Below are 19170 nucleotides of genomic sequence, written 5' to 3'. Positions count from 1 at the left end.
GTGAGCGGCAAGTCAGTTGCTGGAGGGGGGCAAATCGCCCAGATTCAAAAGCTGGGACTGTGTCTGTTGGTCCTTTTTGCTGCTTTTCTCTGGGCTGGGGGTTGTCCCAATGCTGCAAAGAGGGTGTTCCCAAAGGAAGGGGCTTGCTCCTAACCCCCCAGGCCATCAGCATGTCTGCTCTTCTCTAGTCAGCCCACCTGACAAGTCTGATTGTCCATGCTCTGGCTCCCAGGGTGGCAGCTGTCTGGAGGTGCTGCCTTCCACGCCTTCCTCATTCACACCTCGTTCATTCAACAGGGCAATTGATTACCCTGTTGTGGGGGGAAGATCTTATTCTACTTCTAGCAAAAAGTTATTTTTCTTTTACCTTAATTAGACTACCTTAGGGGCCCGCTATAACATATTACCAAGGCTCAATACAAAGTCATATAAAAGTTATATAAAAATGCATAATGCAGAAATGTATCTACAACTGCATCGAGTGACTGCTGTGTGCAGTAATATAGTGACCCCTGGCTCTTTGAATGAGGCTTTATACTGGGGGGGGGAGTGAGGGGCGAGTCGGGGGCGAGCGGGTGGACAAGTGGCAGGTGGGCACAGAGGTGAGCAGTGAGCCAGCAGGGGGTTTAGGGACGGGTATGGGGGTTTCTGGCAGGGGAGGGAGAAGGTGAAAGGAGGCGAGTGGTGGGTGGGGGACTGATTGGAGGGACACACCAGGCCAGCGGGGGGCTAGGGGGTGAAGAGGGGTGTGATGATGGGGCTGAGCAGGGAGGGGAGGGGTCCTATTTTACTGCTGTGATCTGGTCACCCTATGCTTGCCATTTCTTCCCCCCTGCCCCAAACCTTCCTTTCCAGCCCACAGCTGTTTCAGCGGGGCAGCGCTGGGGAAGGAGGGTTTGTTTCTGTGGGGCGGGCAGCGCTGGGGAAGGAGGGTTTGTTTCTGTGGGGCGGGCGGCGCTGGGGAAGGAGGGTTTGTTTCTGTGGGGCGGGCGGCGCTGGGGAAGGGTTGTTTCCGTGGGGCTGGCTGGCACTAGGGGGGGGATGTTTCGGGAGGGCTGGGGGGGGGGCACAATTTTGTATTCTTGCCTTGGATGCAAAACTAGCTAGTTATGGCTCTGGTTTCTGGCAGGGTGGGAGGTTGAGGCAGATCGCCTGGCAGCCAGACACCAGGGCGACAGGAAGAGCACATCGAGGTGCACTGCGTCCCCGAGAGGCTTTGGAAACCCGTTTCATGAATGATCCAACCCTGATGTGACAATTCAGTGAGTTGTTCCTTACCAGCCTGCCCCCTTCTTCGCATGTACTGCCCTGTAAACTAACCCCCCCCCGCCCCAACCACAGTGGGCACAGTGAATAAAGAGCCTCTTGTCCTCAATAGCATTTTTATTATGCTAACAAACAGTGACCAGAGACAGCAATGAAGAGCCATGATAACCAGGGTCGAAGGGCCTGATACAGCAGGGGAGGGGCCAGGACACGTCACTTATTACGATTGCACTGTCTAGCAATCAGAGCTGTGGGAATGAGAGCTCTCTGCTCCATGAACCATCCCCTGGAGTTGAGTTCAAGGGATAACAGAGCTTCCACCCCCACCGCATTCATGGGGAGGAGGGTCTGGAACTTGAGGAGGAGGGCGGCTGGTTCATCACTGGGTGCAGCGGGACGCTAAGGTCCAGCTGCCTTTCCTGCATCTCAACCGGACTCCTCAGCAGCTCTTTTGCTCCTGCGTAAGCCACAACATTGCCTCTTGCATGTTACACGCTTGTTCCCTGTATGCTTTCATGTTCTCTGACCCTGTAAGCCTCCATGCATTCAACTGGGGAAGCATAGGGTGGGGCGGGGGGCGTGGTCAATTTTTTTTTGCTTTGGACGGCAAAAAACCTGGAGCTTCCCTTGTCCGCTTTTTTCGCCTTCTAATCTGGGACAGCCTTTGTGCTGGAGTGGAGGAAGCATCCGCCAGAGACAATGCTGCAGCTGCAAGGGGAAACATCCATTGTTGAAAAGAAAGGGTTAACTGTTGCAATGAATTAAACAATTCACAGCAGGAAATACTTCCCCCTAGGTACCTGGCCAAATTTTGTCTTCTAAAAGCAGCGCCTGCCAGTAAGGTACAACACACAGCAGAACGCTGGGCAGCGGATTTCGGTTTGCAGGCAGGCCTGGTTAGCACACAAGAAAGGGTAGGCGGTGTGAGGACACACCCGGGGACAGTTTTTGGTGTGGAAAGTCTTGGCACATGAACAGGGTTTTCCGGGGAGCATCCTTTGCATGGCTGGACTGGCCTCCACTGTATCCCAGTGGTTTACCTCCAAGTAAACATTAAACACAATTGCATTCAGGGCCGCCCAGAGGATTCTGGGGCAAAGCAATTTCGGGGGCCCCTTCCATAAAAAAAGTTGCAATACTATAGAATACTTTATTCTCATGGGGGCCCCTGTGGGGCCCGGGGCCTGGGGCAAATTGCCCCAATACCACCCCCGCCCTGGCAGCCTGATTGCATTTAACCCCAGTAGTGTTATTACAAGTGTGTACTCACCAGAGGTGCCTTCCCCGCCATCACAGTCCTGCACCAGTGCGTCCTGGGAGGGGATTGGCTCCAGAGTTAGGAAACGGCCCTGGTTTTCAGGAAGAATGGATCCTCCGCTTGACTGGTGCACATTCTCCTCCTCTTCCTCATCAAGACTGTCCTCATCAACAAAGCCCTCCACATACATGACGCCACAGGTGCTATCCACGACCAATATTGGGAAACTGATGGAGTCCCTGTCTAGAATCGCATGCAGCTGCTCATAGAAGCGGCATGTCTGTGGCTCAGCACCGGGGCGACCATTTGCCATCCTTGTCTTCTGGTACGCTTGCCTGAGCGCACTTATTTTCACCCGGCACTGCTGTGCGTCCCTGGTGTAGCCTTTTTCCCCCATGCGCCGTGCGATTTTGGCAAAGACATCTGCCTCCCCATGCTCTTCGCCCCACATGGCAATCAGATCCAGTGTCTCCTGTGTGCTAAAGGCTGGAGCACGTTTGCGTACCTGGGCAGCCATGGTCAGCTGTGGTGGTGAGCTCTCCACACTGCTCAAACAGGAAATGAAATTCAAAAGTTCCCCCGGGCTTTTCCTGTGTACCTGGCTGAAGTGCAGTGGAGTTGAAAGTGCTGTCCAGAGTGGTCACATTGGAGCATTCTGGGATACCTCCTGGAGGCCAAAACATCCAATTACACTGTGCTGTGTCTACATTACCCATAATTCGATTGGGGAGGTCGACTCTAGCGCTACTCCTCTCCTGCAGGTGGAGTACAGGCATCGATTTTAAGAGCCCTTTAGGTCGGCGGAAAGGGCTCCGTAGTGTAGACACACACATTATACGTTCGACCTAATGCGTCTAAGGAGGAAGTGTAGACCAGCCCTGGTCTGTGCTGCCAGGCAGAAGCCAGCAGGGATCACTGGGATCGGGTGAGCTCCCTGCCTGGAGCCGCGCATCACCCGCTACTTGTATGTTCATGGCTCTCCCCGGGGAATTGGGACCCCGCCCGTGTCTCTAACACGCTGCTCCGCGGGGAAGCGCCCAGGGGGTGGGAGAATAAATCCCTCCCCCGGGAAAGCGGCCTCCTGCCCCATTAGCTAGAAGTCGGCTCGAGTCATGGGGCCCGTGATTTGATCCCGCCTAAGCTCCCCCCTTTGTCAGTTACAGCTGCCGGCCCAGAGCCGCCCCGGAGCCCGCGGCCCCCTCGCCGCTTCGCATCTGGCTCTTCTCCTCCCGCGGTGCCCGTCCCGGCCACTGGCCAGGGCGGAGCGCCCGGAGCCGGGCTCCGGTTCTCCGGCTGGGGGCGGACGCGCCGCTGCCCGGGCGCTGGCCGGGGAAGATCCCGGAGCCGGGGCCCCGCACCGGGGGCTCAGTCGGAGCGGAGCCCCCCGGCAGCGCCGCAGCGATGCGCCTGGCGGAGGTGGCTGCGCTGGGTCTGTGGCTGGGCTGCCTGCGCCGGGCGCAGGGCGAGACCTTCACCTCCATGCTCACCGTCCGGCAGGCGCTGGCCACCGAGACCCGGCTGCTGCGGCGCCTGGCAGCCTACCTGGAGGCGGAGACCCGCCGGCTGAAGGACCTGCGGAGGTAACGGGGCCGGGACCCGAGCTGGGGCACCCTGCACCCTTTGGCTTTCCCAGCCCCCCCCGATCCAGACACCCCCACATCCCGCGGGGTCCGCAGCCCCGGGTTCTGCAGCCTGGCTCTGCCGCGGGACCCGGCTCCCAGCAAAGCCTGGATCAGCCCGGCCACTTGGGCAGGGCTGGGGGAGGGAGGCAGCTGGTCCGAGGCCCCCACGGGCTGCAGCCAGGACACGGAGCGATGAACTTCCCCAGTGCTCAGCTGCCCCCCGGTGGGGTCCCCTCTCTGGCCCCTGGTTAAAGCACGTGGCTGGGCACAATCCCGCTCCCTGCCCGCCCGCCCCATCCCTATCGCTCCAGTGCAGCCCCATGAGCTTCAGTGGCAGGACAGCTGATCCAGAGGCGCCGCAGAGCCTGTGTATTTAAGAAGGTGGCTCACTCGGCTCCCGGAGGAGCCTGGAGCGGGACCCCATCGTGCTAGGGGCTGTACAAACAGAATGAAAGACGGTGCCTGCCCCAAAGAGCAATGGGGCTGGGATTTTCCAAAGCCCAACTCCCGCTGACTGCAGGCACCTAACTCCCTTGGGCTCCTTGGTGATCCTGATTAGCAAGGAACCAGAGAGCATTTTGCATTTGGTTTGCGTCTCTGTTCATCGGTGTGCAAGCGCCTAGAGCGCCGGGAGAGGCGAGTTTTAAACACACCGAGAAGAGGCAGAAGAGAGAGTCCCAGGTGCCACAGGAGATGGGCTTTGGAGAACCGTGGTTCTGTCTCACCTAGGGCTGGTGAGTGAGCAAGCCAAACACAGGAGGAGCCAGCCAGGGACGTGCTAGCAAAGGGCATGTGCGGGAGGGAAGGGATGGATGCAGCTGTGCTTGTTATTATTAGTGATGCTGGTTTGCAGTAGCACCCGCTATGTGCCAGGTCCCTTCCAGACACTTGAGAAGGACGGGCCCTGCTCACAGTCTGAGGTTCCCAGGCAGGGAGGGCATGTGAGCGGGTGTGAATGAAGTGTGAGTGCCCAGGACTCTGTGTGTGTGTGTAACAATGCATGTGTGTGTGTGTGTGCGCCCAGGACCGTGTGTGTAACAATACATGTGTGTGAGTGAGTGTGTGCACCCAGGACTCTGTGTGTGTGTAACAATACATGTGTGTGAGTGAGTGTGTGCATCCAGGACTCTGTGTGTGTGTGTAACAATACATGTGTGTGAGTGAGTGTGTGCACCCAGGACTCTGTGTGTGTGTAACAATACATGTGTGTGAGTGAGTGTGTGCGCCCAGGACTGTGTGTGTGTAACAATACATGTGTGTGAGTGAGTGTGCATGCCCAGGACTGTGTGTGTGTGTAACAACACATGTGTGTGAGTGAGTGTGTGTGCCCAGGACTCTGTGTGCGTGTAACAATACAAGTGTGTGAGTGAGTGTGCGTGCCCAGGACTCTGTGTGTGTGTGTGTGTGTGTGTGTGTGTATAATACATGTGTGAGTGAGTGTGTTTTCCTAGAGTTGAAGCCTGGAAGGGACCATTAGATCCTCTCACCTCCTGTGTGTCACAGGCTGTTCAATTTGACACAAATACCCTGGTGTTAAGCCCAGGACTGTAATCAGGCTAAAGCATTTCAGCCCCCAGGACAGGGACTCAGCAGTGAGGCTGCACCTGACCCTGACATGGTGCAAGGGCTGGGCCTGCCCCAGAAACACCCCGGGGCCCTGCGCACCAGGTGTGGCTGGGCGGGCTCAGCCCAGCAGGATCCAAGTGTGGAGGGGCTCAGTGTGGGGGGATCCAGGTGTGAGGGGTGAGGTTTCTGGGTGGGGCCATCTGGGTGCGGGCAGCTCAGTGGGAGATCTGGATACACAGGGGCTTGTCGGGGGGTTCCAGGTGCAGGGGCAATGGGACTCTGCAGGGGATCCAGGTGATGGTGGTTGGGCTCACAGGGCGGGTCTGGGTGTGGGGAGATGGGGCTTGGCAGGGGAGTCTGGGTGTGTGGGGCTGGGGGGGCCTGGGTGCTGGGGGAGTGGGGCTTTATGGGGGTGGGGGTCCAGTTTCAGCTTGTTGGGGCTCAGTGGGGTGGGGGTCTGGGTGTGAGGGGCTTGTCAGAGGGGTCCAGGTGTAGGGGGGTCGGGCTTGTCAGGATGAGAGGTCAGTGGGCCTGCTTAACGGGGGAGCCCTAGCTGCTGCTGAGGGGACACCACATGCCGGGCTCCCGCTTCCCCCTGTGGTTCCCCATCCCCTTTTCTTCTCCATCCCTCTCCCGTCACTCCCACATTCCCCTCCCCTGCCCTGTTCCACCCCCTTCCTTCCCCACTGCCTCTTACCCCCCACCCCCCTTACCCAGCCCCACCACGGGCACTCGCTGTTGCACAGAAAACAGGAAGGCTCCCGACACACAGAAGGGGAGCACGACTGGCACTGAGACCCAGGAGGCAGCGTTCAGCTGCAGAGTCAGTGGAGCAGGAGATGCAGCCTCCTTCAGCTGGGCAGCTCTGTGCTTGCAGAAATGAGGAAGAGGAGCTGGAGAGGCAGTGGCACGTAACCCCGTGTGTCCCCCCATGCCTCACCTCTGTTTGGGGGACAGGCCACTCAAAAAACCCATGCACATGGTCCCTCCCCGCGCCTGACAACCAAATACACAACAGCGCCCATGCAGCTTCCCTGCCGTTTTCTGCAGGGAAATGCAGAAATTCTGCGGGGGACATTTTCTGCAGATGCGCAGTCCCGCAGAATCCCCCCAGGAGTGAGTGAAAATAGCAGTGCGGACAGCACCAGAATACAGACCAAGGGGGTCAGGTGAGCTTGTGCTCGGCCGGCAAGCCCAGGCCACTGTTCTGCAACAGCCACACTATTTCAGCGTGCTCGCTCTAATCCAGCTAGCATGTCTCTGTCGGTGTCTACCCAGGCTCCCCCAGCTGCAGTGTAGACAAACTTTGTGCATTGGGGTCCTGCAAGATGCCTCACCGCGCCCAGTGCTGGAATTTTTCTTTGTGTCGGCTGTTAACTGGACTAAAGGGGTAACCCTTGTTTTACCTTATGCAGGGTTTGAGACTCATGATCTCCGGGCTGACAGTGCTTAAGTGTGTTTGTCCGTGTCTGTATGTACAGTACATGCATATGAGTGTCCCGTGTAAGTGTGCCAGTGAGTACGTGGGTGAATGTGTACCTGCTTTTGTGTTTGTGCAAGTGAATGGGGATGTCTAGGCACTAGTATCAGTGTGTGCGCAGCATGTGACTGACCCTGTGTGTGTGTGACACGTGCATCAGGGATTGTGTGCGTGTGTGTGTGTGTGCACGTGCACCAGGAAGTGTGTGTGTGTACATGGCCTACCAGGCTAACTGGATAAACTAGATGTCACAGCTGTGATGTTTGTTGCTCAGTCTTACCATGCATCTGCACAGACCCAGCTGGGCAGGACAGCAGTCAGCAGCAGTGCACTTGCATTGCTCATTGCTGTGTGTAACATGCAAAGGTCCAAGCCTATTCCTGGTGCAAGCAGGGCCATGCCATTGCAATCAGGGGTGAAGCTGTGCCAAAGGACCTACTTGGGTGGTCCCGGTCTTGTTTACTCTGGTGTAAATGCAGAATAACTCCAGTGAAGTCACTGGACTTACACTGATGTAAAACTGGTGTAAGCGAGAGGAGAAACTTCCCAAGTCATCCGTAGTGCAGAAGAAATCTTTGCCCAGGAAACCCAGAGTATGAGCATTGTGCAATAATCCTTTCCGTTCTTTGCTAACTACGGAGTCCCCCATCCCACAGCAGCCTGTCAGCCTGAGGCTTCGTGGTGGAAAGCCTCCGATCCCAACAATGCAGCATTCAGCCGTTCTGCGGTTTCCTGCATGGAACAGTGTAAAATGTCTGGAAACAAAAGCACATTTCAGGAATGATGTATTTCATTAGCGATGAACCTTGTGGCATTATTTGTAACAGACACGGAGCGGGTCATATGCACGGCTGTGGGACCTGGCCCCCAAATGCAACTGCTTTTCCACCAATAACAAACATGACTCAGAATTATTGCTCTAACATGTGAAATAACAAAGCGGGATGCGGTCAGGTTGGCAGCAGGGTCAGATCTGCAGCCCCAGGCAGGGGGATAACATGGATATCTAGCATTATCCTAACTCATGCTTACAAAAATGTGGTGGGAGGGATATTAAACCTCATGCTTCTGTGCATAAGCCAATGAGACATGAGGCAAATTGTCGCACAGCTGCTTCTGCTGTGGGGTTTTTACCCCTTCCTTGAGAATCTGATGTTGGCCACTGTCAGAGACAGAATATTCCTGTGCTCCTGGAGATTTTCCCAGCTCCATTATTGCCAACCCCGACCATTCAAAACTCATGAATCAGCTTCTCCTCCCTCCAAAAATAATCACAAGACTCAAAACAACACATTTTCATCATTTCATTTGAGCCTTTAGTGGACGTGTTTTCAAGCTTTGCTCTGATATCGTGAGAGCTAGAAAGTTACATTCAGATAAAAAGCATCTCTCATGATCCTAGGAGCTGGGGCTTTGAGACAGATCCCACATAGTGTGAGACAGGTGATCAAATCATGAGAGTTGGCAAGTTGAATGGGTTCCATCAGTCATAGATTCCAAAGCAGGAATAGACCATTGTGATGATCTAGTCTGACCCCCTGCATAATACAAGCCATGGAACGCCCCCAGAATAATTCCTAGAGCAGAGCCATCCAATCTTCGTTTGCAAATGGCCGGTGATGGAGAATCCACCACCACCCTTGGGTTGATTTCTTTTGGGCCTTCTTTCTAGATGAAATTTGTCTCGCTTCAACTTCCAGCCTTCTGTTCTTCTTATGCCTTTGTCTGCTAGATCGAAGAAGGGCCTTCTATTTTCAAATTTCTATTCCCCGTGTAGCAACTTCTAGACAGCGATCACTGTCAACCCGTAACCTTCTCTTTGATAAACTAACTGGATTGAGCTCCTTGGATGTATCACTACTGAGCTCCTTAGGTGTTTGCTTTCCAATCTTTTAATCCTTCTCACGGCTCTTCTCTAAACCTTTCTAATTTATCAAAATCCTTCTTGAAGTGTACAATAACCTTGCGACACCCCCCCCCCACACACACACACACGACTCCTTTTTGGGTCAAGACCCCTACAATTACAACACCATGAAATTTCAGATTTAAATAACTGAAATAACAAAATTTACAATTTTTAAAATCTTGTGGCTGTGAAATTGACCAAAATGGACCGTGAATTTGGTAAGGCCCTACAAATAAGCCCACTGCTTACGTCAATGCCATTTGCTAAGGTCAGAGTGAAACTGGCTTCCAGGTGAGTAGCAGGCTCCTGCTGTGGAGAGGTCAGGGCGGTCACCCCTGAGCCCGGCCATGCTCCGCTGTGAATCAGGGCAGGGTTCTTCCTGAACCTCGGGAAATTGCAGCTTGTCTGTGAAATCTCAGGGTGACGTGCCCGGGGAAGGGCTGGCGTTAAAAATGGGAGGGCTGGTTCTGAGCTAGCGGGGGTGGGGGGAAAGGGGACTGGTGGGACCGAATTAAACCTCAAGGAGTAAACTGCATCGCGTGACTAAGCAACGGGTCGAAATGAAGCTCTGTTCAGGTCTGTGCAGCTGCTTGTCACGCGCTCATCACTGCAGTATCCGAGGGCCAGGTCCTCAAAGGTATTTCCATGGGAGTTCGCATCTGTCCCCTGGCTCCAGTGGGATGCAGCCGACGACCTGGGCTGTCCTTTCCACCTCGGATCTATGGACGCCCGAAAGCAGACTAGATCCAGCTACTGGGCCAGATCCCAAGGTCTTAACTCAGCCCTTCCTTGGGCGGAGCTGCTGTCTGAGGTCATCCCCCAGGCCGTCCTCCGGGCCCGATCCTGCGGCCCGCCCTCACGCTGAGTAGCACTTACTCCTGGGTGCTGCCAGTGCTTCTCGGCATGGGTGAGGGTGGTAGCCTCAGCCCTAGACGCTACTCTCATTGGACCAGAGTGGAGACTACAAAACTCCCACTGACTTCAGCAGAGTAACTTCCCACTAGCGGGAGTCAAAATCTGGCTCATTGGTATCAAAGGGAGTTTTGCCCACGGAAGGACTTAGGCTGGGGTTCTCCAGGGAGGCTAGGAGAGTTAGGCACCAAAATACCTTGGTGGCTCTGCGTGGAGGTGGCAGGTCCCACTGGAACTCAATGGGAGTTAGACACCTGTGTTGTTATGCTCATGGGAAATCCCTGCCTTAAATACAAATGAATAATGACGTGTGGATTGTGGTGCTTCACTGGGAGGCCGACGGACGCTGGGCCTCAGGATTGCAAGCAGCTGTAAATGGGCAGCTCAGAGCCCGGGGGACAGAGCAGAACTGGTTCGTCTCCAGACAGAGAACTGATTCCAGGGTAATTATTTCAGTCTGATGGGTTATAATTCTCATCGGATTGAAAAGCACTAAGGCCAGTGTACACGGAGCAGCAGTGTGAGCCACAGGGGTGTGAATGCACTTTAGAACTCAGACCCCACAGTCCGCATTGCTGCTCCGTGTAGACAAGCCCTAAGAGCCTGATTCAGCAAGGTACCTTTAACCACAAGAACATTCCCACCGACTCCAATGGCACTAACTGCTCACTGGCTTAAGTCGGGCGTGTGCGAAGGTACCTTGCTGAACTGCATTGGCCGAAATCAGGAGTGACTCCATGGACATCAGTGGAGTTGCACCGAATTAGTGTGAGAGGAGAGCCAGGCCCTGGAACAAAAGTTAGGAATATGGGCCAGATCTTGAGGTCTGTACTTAATTTCAACACCGTCCTTATTGGGGCTAAACTTACATGGGCATCAGTGGTAGGTTTGCTCAATGAAGGACCAGGGAATATGCCCATCCTCTGTTATTTCTTTGGACTGTTGCTTCTTTGTGTTACATCTGTGGCTACCTTCCACACAGGGAAAACACAGATGCAATAAAAGATACTCTAACCAGCTGGCTTCCGTACAAGATGAGTCTTGTAGACGTTGCCAGAGGGATCTGCCTAGGAAGTGTTTGATCAGCCACACGCTTGCGTCATTTTAAATACATTCCTGTTGTCGTTAGAACCCAGGGCTTTCATGGATCTCTCCCTCTCTGACTTCTCTGGCACCTACCCCTGCAGTGTGTAAGCAATGTAGTGTAGCGATTAGCTCAGCAGTTCACTCACAAGGAATATTTTTCTATGGGTTTCTCTTCTCATTGTAAATTGTTCATGAATAGATCTTGAAAGTCTCACATTTATTCTTTGGTCACAACAACCCGGCTCTTTCTGTGGACTGTCTTACTTTGTGTATGTATAATGTCTAGCTCAGTGGTCCCCAAAGTGTGGGGCACGGTGGGGCTTGGGCCAGTCCCCAAAGAGGGTGGGGAGGGAGTGCCACCCAGGCCTGCTCCACCCCCAGCTCTGCTCCACCACCACCCCGGCTCCCAGGTGCAGCTCTGCTCCCAGCCTCGGCCTTGCCTCCATCTGAAGCCCCAGTCTCGGCCCCTGATTCACAGCTGCAGCCCTGGCTGCCGGCCACAACCGCAGCTCAGCTGAGGCTCCATTCCCGGCCCCAGCTCTGGCTGCCAGCACTCCGGCCCCAGCCCCAGCCCTGCCCCAGCCTTGGCCTCTGGCCACGAGTCCACTCCCAGCCCCAGCTTCTGACGGTGACTTGTGGGGGCGAGGCATGGAGAGAGGTAAAAGAGGGCGCAGTGTGAGAAGTTTGGGGACCACTGGCCTAGCTAATGAAGTGCTGATCTTCACTGGGGCTGCAAGGAACTACTGCAATAAAAACAGTAAAAGAGAGATCTGAGTAGGTGAAATATGTGTTGCTCATTTTACTCCTGGGTGAATTCTGCGCACATGCAGAATTTATGTCTCCTGCAGATTTCTTTGCTTCCTCGCAGAAAAATGACTTTCTGATGGGGAAGCAAAGGGAAGACCCAAGAGTGGTCATACCACCCTCCCCAGCGGTATGTTTCAGGAGCCCAGATCAGCCAGCAGAGAGGTAAATCACTGTGGGGCGGGAGGCAGGGCTGGGGAAGACCCATCTGGTGGTTCCTACCCTGCACCAAGCTCAGCTGCTAGTCCCAACTGGATTGGAGAGGACGGGACTTCCTTTTCCCCTGCACGGCATCTGGGGCCATGCCAGACCCACCCTCAGATTTCTCCCCATCTGTAGAAAGCTCTGCAAACTTCCCCTCCCCTCCCCCGCCCTTGCTTCCTGCACCCATCGCTCCTCAGCTGCAGGGGGAGGGATCACTGTACAGGGAGCTGCTCCCCCATCTGCCCTACCCCCATGCATCCAGATGCCCTCATACCCAGACCCTCTCACCAAGCCTCACTGCCCTCGCACCCAGAACTCCCCCTGATGAGCCCACTCCCCCTGCACCTGGACCACCCCAATGAGCCACCCGCACCCGGATCCCCACCCTACCGAGCCCCAACCAGCTGAACCTGGATCCCCATCCCACTGAGCCCCACTCCCCCAGCATCTGGACTCCCCCACTGAGCCCCCCACACCCAGACTGCCCTTCTGAGCTCTATCCCCCACACACCCAGACACCCCCCGCTGAGCCCCAACCACCTTCACCTGGACCTCCCCTACCATTGCACCAGAACCCTCCAACAAGCCGCTGTGCATCCAGATTCCCCCCGCACCCAGATCCCCCACTGAGCCACCTGCACCCAGACTGGCCCACACAGAACCCTCTCAACCCACACCTGGATCCCCCCACACTAAGCCCCTCCACACTTGGATCCTGCCTTGCTGAGCCTGCCTGCCCACACCTGGTGCACCTGGTCCTTGCACTGTGTCAGAGTTGGGTGCAGCTTCACCGCTGAGTCTGTGTCCTGGGGTTGGGAGCTGCACAGTGATTTCCCACCTCTGTGCAGCCAGTGGCCTGTGCGCCCCACTGCCAGGCTGGAGCCTCCGCATTTATCTGACAAAAATGGCAGAACTTTGCAGAATTTTAAAATATTGTGCACAGAATTTTTAATTGTTTTGACGCAGAATTCCCTCAGGAGTATCCTTTGCATTTGACTGGAGATGGGAGCAAGCTCTGGATCTAGATTTCAACCACAAAGGGAGTTTGGCTCTGGGGCTTTGCTTCATCCCATTAGAATGACAGGGGCCATTTGTAATATACCCAGTTCCAGGTTCAGATTTGGTACCAGCCCAAAGCTGAATGGTGTGCAGACCTGGGGGGTTCATTCTGGCCCCTCTGACTGGCCAGGTGACACTCTCCAGTCATCATTGTTTATGGAGGAGTCAGGGCCACGTGACTCCTCACACAGAGGCATTTACTGCAGGGAAACAATCTCAGGGTCTGGATTTGAGCTGAGGAGTCTAATAATGAGGTCAGTGGAAAATACCTTTTTATGAGGACTGGTCACATGACTAACATCTGGAATGAGTCACGCTCTAGGCACCATTTTCTGGCTTCCCCCCCTGCTCAGCTGAGCACAACAGAAAATCGAACGTTAGATCCAAGCTGGAGTCAAAGCAGGGATCTGGGGCTTGGGTATCTCTGAGCCAGACAATGGAGCCGGCCATTGCAACTGCTGATATGCCCACGGAAAAGACAAAGTACCAGGCACCACAAGCGGTGAGCAGCAGGAAGTGACCCCTTCTACCCCTTGCATTTCTGAGTGGGTTTGATCTGAACTCAAGCCGGGGGAATGAAAGTCATTCGAGATGTTAGCTTAGCCCCGTCCTGCTCATTCCCGCTACACGCTATGTTCTCCAGGGCTCAGTAAGAGCCGCTCTGTTCTTGTTATCATACGAGAGCTACCCAGATCCATCAGAGCCCTGCCCTTCCTCCAGCTGAGGAGGCAGGACCAGCCCACCTGACCCCTGCTTTGTCCTGTCTAGTTTCAACTGATGGCCCTTCCCCCCGAGCCGCCATCCCCCAGTCTTTCCAGATCTCACTGCTGAGGCGTTTCCCCAGCCCACCGCCCAACCTGCTGCAATGGGCCGCGCTGGCTGGTTCCAGTGGCTGTGAGGGATTGCCCTGCTCATGCCTTCCAGGTTTTACAACAAGGTGCAGGATTTGCACCAAGGAGACGGGGGCTCTGCGGCGAACCCGTTACTTGCCTACACGCTGATCAAGAGGCTGCAGTCCGATTGGCTGAATGTGGTGCACAGCCTGGAAGCCAGTGAGAACACCCAAGGTACCGCAGAGGGGGCTGTGCCGAACCCACGGCTGCCGCGTATCCCCAGCTTGACCTGCTTTGAGTCAGCGGACGAGCGCAGTGGGTGGGATTCACAGACGTATTCGAGCGCCTAATTCCCATTGATCCCCATGGGAGTTAGGCACCTACATGCCTTTGTGAATCTCCCACCGTGTGTCCAGAGGAGCTGGGGGGTTGGAGATAGAGGCTCAGCTGGTGTCACCTGGCCTGGATCCATCACCTCCATATAGAGAGAATGAGGGGGATGCTCAAGGAAGGGATTGAAAGTGGGAGGGGAAGGAAGTAGACGAGGGGGTGGTGGGGAATGAGGGGGGGAGGGGAAATTGGGAGGGGGAGGAAGGTGATGGCCAGGAAGGAGAAGAAGGTGAGGAGAGGAAATGGGAAGGGAATAACAGGAGACACTAGAGGAGAGTCAGTTCTGGGGCCGGAGAGGAGTGAGAGCCAGAGGCACAAGTCCGGGCAGGCTGGGTACCCCTGGATGGGCAAACAAGGGGAAGGTCCCATTTGCTCGGATGGTGTTTCAGGGCAAGTCCCTTCTTCATGAATCCCTCCTTAGCTCCAGCCAATGGAAGTGCTTAGCTGGGCACTGGCGTTCCGTTCTCCGCAGCCCAGCTGATCCTCTCCCCCTCCCCCCACTGACATTACAGCGCTCAAGGACGGCTACGCGCAGGTGGAGAAGGACCTGCCCGAGTTCGAGGACTTGGAGGGAGCAGCACGGGCGCTGATGAGGCTGCAGGACGTCTATGCTCTGAGCGTGAAGGGGCTGGCGAAAGGCGTGTTCCGGAGAGCCAGCGGCACCCACCTCCCCGACATCTACAGCCCGGGGCAGCTCTTCCCGCTCTCCGCTGATGACTGCTTCCTCGTCGGCAAGGTGAGGGGAGCCATAGGGTCAGCACTGTGGGGACGTGGGCAAAGGGGTTACCAGGCTGTCACTCAACCTGTACGTAAAAGCATCTCCTATGGAGCCATCTGCGGGGACGAACTCCAGCCAGTAGAGGGGGACAAAGAGCCAGGCTGCGTTAACGTGGGTTGCACGTATCATGAAGGCTGGTGCAGTCGCTGACTGCAGTGGCTTGAAGTCCCTGTGGGTTAGTAAGAGCACCCAGGTCCATCAATGCCCTGCCCCTCCTCAGCTGATGGGACAAGACCTGCCCACCCGATCCCACCTCAGGGCAGCCAACGCAGGATGAAATTCCCTCCCGTCAGGCTCATTGTCAATAGGCCCGGGAGGAAATTTGCTTCCTGGCCACAAATTCAGTGGTCAGTTTAATTGTGCGTGTAAGAAACTAGAGTATTAGCTGTGCTGGCAGCTGGGGGGATTGAACTCAGGACCCTCGGCACAAGCCCTAAAGAGCTCCCTTCCCCTGTAAGTAGCAGGGTGTGTCACCACTGGGGCCAGCCACTAGGGGGAGACATGGGCACATGCGCTAAGCCAGCCTAGCTAACTCCATAACAGGCGTACGTGTTATGTGTAGGCCCCTCATCTTTTCAGGCACAGAAGACACCAGTGAAATGACTGGCAGCTAGTCCACAGCCTCCACTCAGGGCCCCTTGATCGACTGGTTCTAATCCAGTCTGTGCTAAACCCATGTCCCCAGCTCTCTCCGCAGTGACTGGGCTGCATGCTGGGCAGTTAAGGTGTGAAAACGAGCCACATGCAGGGACTCCGGCCCTTGGCTAGGCCGGAAGCTGGAGCCGGGCAGTGGTAAGAGCTGCCCAGGGAGCCTGGGCAGTTGTGGGGAGCCCCAGACCCTCCACCTGCCCTGGGCTGGGAGCTGGGGTGCCCAAGGGCAGCCCCTGGCCCGTGTTCCCACCCTCTGGGGCAAGTCGCCCAGAGCAGGTGGAGAGTCCAGGACTCCGGGGCTCCCCACAGCTCCCTGGGTGGTTCTTGCTACTGCCTGGCTCTGGCTTTTGGCCTGGCCAGGGGAGGGACCTCGGGGGGAAGAGGGGCAGCAGGGGACGGGGCCTTGTGGTGAGGGGGCTTAAGGCCCACCTCAGCTTCCCCCCACCCCACTGGGAAAAGCCCTGAGCCTCCGGCAGGCACACAGCAGCACTGTCGGGAATCCAGGACAAATGGTAGAAGCCCCCCTGGAGCACACCCCGCCGAGGAGCAGGGGCTGGTACCAGGAGATGCAGCATTAGCAGAAGCCAGCCTAATATAAGGGGGCTACGTCCCTCGTCAGTGTGCCAGGCCGGATACGATGCTCTGCCGCCGCCGGGTTCAAGTCGCGCTGTCACAAATTCAAAGCTCCCTTTGCTACGAAAGGCTCCACGTGCGATTTAAATAAAGGGCCTGCCGGACCCAGCGCACGCCGCCTTCATGGGGCCCGTTCACCTGGAGCAAGTATCACCCTTTGAACCAGCTACAGCAGCACAGGCTGCCCAGGGAGCCCCAGTCCTAGCTGTGATGGCTAAGCCAGGTCCCATCTGAGCTCCCCCAGATGGAGCTGGGGGCCCCGAACTCAGGTGCGCAAGCGGGAAGCGAGTTCTGAATGCCTCTGTCAGAAACAGCTGGGACTCTCTCCAGTCTAGCCCAGAATTTCTTTACCCTGAGGAAGCACCAGCCCCAGCATCAGGAGACCTGGGTTCTATTCCCAGCCCTGCCATGTGAACTCGGGTGAGGCACTTCACCCCACTGTGCCTCCATCTGTCCAGCTGTGAAATGGGGACAATCAGACTTGCCTTGCAAGGGTAACAGTTCCTGGATGTTGTAAAGTGCACAAGTATCAGGGGGTAGCCGTGTTAGTCTGTATCCACAAAAACAACGAGGAGTCCGGTGGCACCTTAAAGACTAATGGATTTATCTGGGCATAAGCTTTCATGGGTAAAAAACCCACTTCTTCAGATGCATGTGACCTTGATCATGTGGGGGAAATTATGAAGTTACAGTGATAAGAAATTACACTGGATATTTCTTTCCTCAAATATTGCGAGACCCTTTCTGACTCATCTCGTAGACATTCCTGGCAGACAGTGACAGCAAGCGCTGCGATCCTGTTTCATGCAGTCACACCGGGCAAGGAGACGTCTGGTCCCGACCTCTGACTGTGATTAATTACAACATTCTGGGAGTTCAGTTATAGCCCGGAGAACAGGTTTTCTCATTGCCTGTGGCTATAGGAAGGGAAGGGCCCGGGGCAGCAGATGTAACTCAGATTTCCTGGTTTCTTTTTCCCTCATCATTTAGGAGAACTCCACATTCCCTGCAGTAGATCTAGGGCACACAGGCGATTGTTCAGCCATTACAAAGTGCTTTATGATCAATTAATTAAGCCCCACAACCTGAAAACCGATAGACCGGGGATGTGCTGAGACCGCTGCCTGTCATGCTGGCCTATCCTGTCTCATTGTTTCTGTGTATTCCCCAGGCCGTCTGCATTTACCCGTTGTCTCTTCTTGACTTATACTTAGGCTGTGATTGACTTTTTGGCCTGTGTTTGTACAACATCTGGAACAATGGGGTCTTGGGCCATGACTGGGGCTCCTACATGCTATGAAAACACAAATTAATAATAACACCCTTGGGAATTAGGTTAAGTATCACTTGTCCCCGTTTACAAAGGATGCAGCTGAGTTATAGAGAAATTAAGTGACCAGCCCAAGGACACACAGCAAGTCATTGGCAGAGCTAATAGACCCTTGAGGACCTGAGCCCAGTCCCCTGCTCTAACCACTAGACTGTACATGAACTATCAGCGTAGAAATCACAAATATAGTACTGGACCAATACACTTATGCTGGTGAATAACAATCATTGGAATGTCTCTGCAAAACCATCTCTTGTTTGGATAAAAAACCTCAAACGCTGTTGCCAGCTCTTGCATATTTATCAGCCCCGGCTCCAGCAGTTGTGTCGTGTCAAGTGAAAAATCTCAGCTTTCGTTTAACAAAGCAAGTTTCTACCCCCCTTTTTGCCAAGGAGAGGTTGGAAACGTGACCCCCTATTGGGTCAAAACCCAGAAGGCCCATAAAACAGGATCCCAAGTGTATTATGGTTCAAATCTCATTATTTTGAAGATTATCTCATGATTTTTTGCAGCCGGACTCATGATTGGGGGGGAGGGGGGAGCTGGCCAGACCAGATACTGTGTAAACCCTCCGGTTGCCACTTTTAAAAATGTTCCGTGTTGCTTTGAACATGGCAAATAGTTCAAATCTCAACTCCCGGCCCAAAAATACTTTAAAAAATGCAGTCGGTGAGACAGCAAAGAAGCAGTGGGGAAATAACAGGAGGAAGACTAAGGGCTGGTCTACACTGGTAACTTACATCGACATAGCTACTTCCCCTCAGGGGTGGGAAAAATCCACGCCCTGGGAGATGAAGCAATGCCACCTCACCCCCAGTGCAGACAGAATTCTTCCGTCAGCCCAGCTACTGCCTCCCAGGGAGGTGGATTACCTACGCCAGCCGGAGAACCCCTCCTGTCGGCATAGGTAGTGTCTACTCTGAAGCACTACAGCTGTTCCACTGTAGCGTTTTAAGTAGCTGAATGTACAGCAATCCATGCTTACCCTCTGCTAGCCCTTTACCTGGATGGAAAGCTCACTTCTTGCAGTTATCACTAACTGGACTAGCCCCAGCAGCAATGGAACATGAGCTGTGCCCTACTGGGAAAGGGGCGCCCACCCTCACAGGCAAGGACATTACTTGGGGTCCCACCCTGCATGTCTGACTCAGCCACTAGCCCCGTGGCAAGCAGTGGGGCTAAGATGCTTAGGGACAGGCAAACCCATCAGCAGGGAGAGAAGGCTGGTCATGTGGATAAGGCACTAACCAGGTCCTCAGGATATGTGGTTCAGGTCTCAGCTGGGCTACAGGTTTCCTGTGTAATACTGAAAAGTCACTTAACCTCCTGGTTCCCCTATGTATAAAAGGAATGTAAAATTATGGAAAAATCCTAATCCTTATCCAGCAC

The 19170-nt window shown here is 54.9% G+C and overlaps 2 protein-coding genes across 3 annotated transcripts in view; one reads left to right on the top strand and one right to left on the bottom strand.

The window, feature by feature from the left end:
* Window positions 1–1411: 1411 nt before the first annotated feature.
* Window positions 1412–3098, bottom strand: LOC123361734 (zinc finger and SCAN domain-containing protein 29-like). Its single transcript, XM_045001854.1, has 2 exons — window positions 2537–3098; window positions 1412–1974 (listed from the first exon to the last, which is right to left on the bottom strand). Exons 1-2 carry the CDS (start codon window positions 3039–3041, stop codon window positions 1850–1852), a joined length of 630 nt encoding a protein of 209 aa, XP_044857789.1. The 5' UTR covers window positions 3042–3098; the 3' UTR covers window positions 1412–1849.
* An 811-nt stretch (window positions 3099–3909) lies between these two features.
* Window positions 3910–19170, top strand: part of P4HA3 (prolyl 4-hydroxylase subunit alpha 3) — a 36398-nt gene continuing 21137 nt past the window's right edge. For both annotated transcript variants that reach the window (XM_045022235.1, XM_045022244.1), the window contains exons 1-3: window positions 3910–4104; window positions 14091–14233; window positions 14902–15125. In XM_045022235.1, the coding sequence (XP_044878170.1) occupies window positions 3926–4104; window positions 14091–14233; window positions 14902–15125 (546 nt within the window). In that variant the 5' untranslated portion in view covers window positions 3910–3925. The remainder of the gene's footprint in view (window positions 4105–14090; window positions 14234–14901; window positions 15126–19170) is intronic.

This window comes from Mauremys mutica, chromosome 1 (assembly GCF_020497125.1).
Source record: "Mauremys mutica isolate MM-2020 ecotype Southern chromosome 1, ASM2049712v1, whole genome shotgun sequence".
Taxonomy (NCBI): Eukaryota; Metazoa; Chordata; order Testudines; family Geoemydidae; genus Mauremys; species Mauremys mutica.
This window is presented reverse-complemented; position numbering and strand designations above follow the sequence as displayed.

Excerpts from the sequence above, each read along its gene's own strand:
- LOC123361734 (XM_045001854.1), bottom strand. The coding sequence starts at position 3,041 with ATGGCTGCCCAGGTACGCAAACGTGCTCCAGCCTTTAGCACACAGGAG. Across the intron at positions 1,975-2,536 it reads TGGCGGGGAAGGCACCTCTG|CTGCAGCATTGTCTCTGGCG; the intron begins GTGAGTACACAC and ends TTCCCCTTGCAG.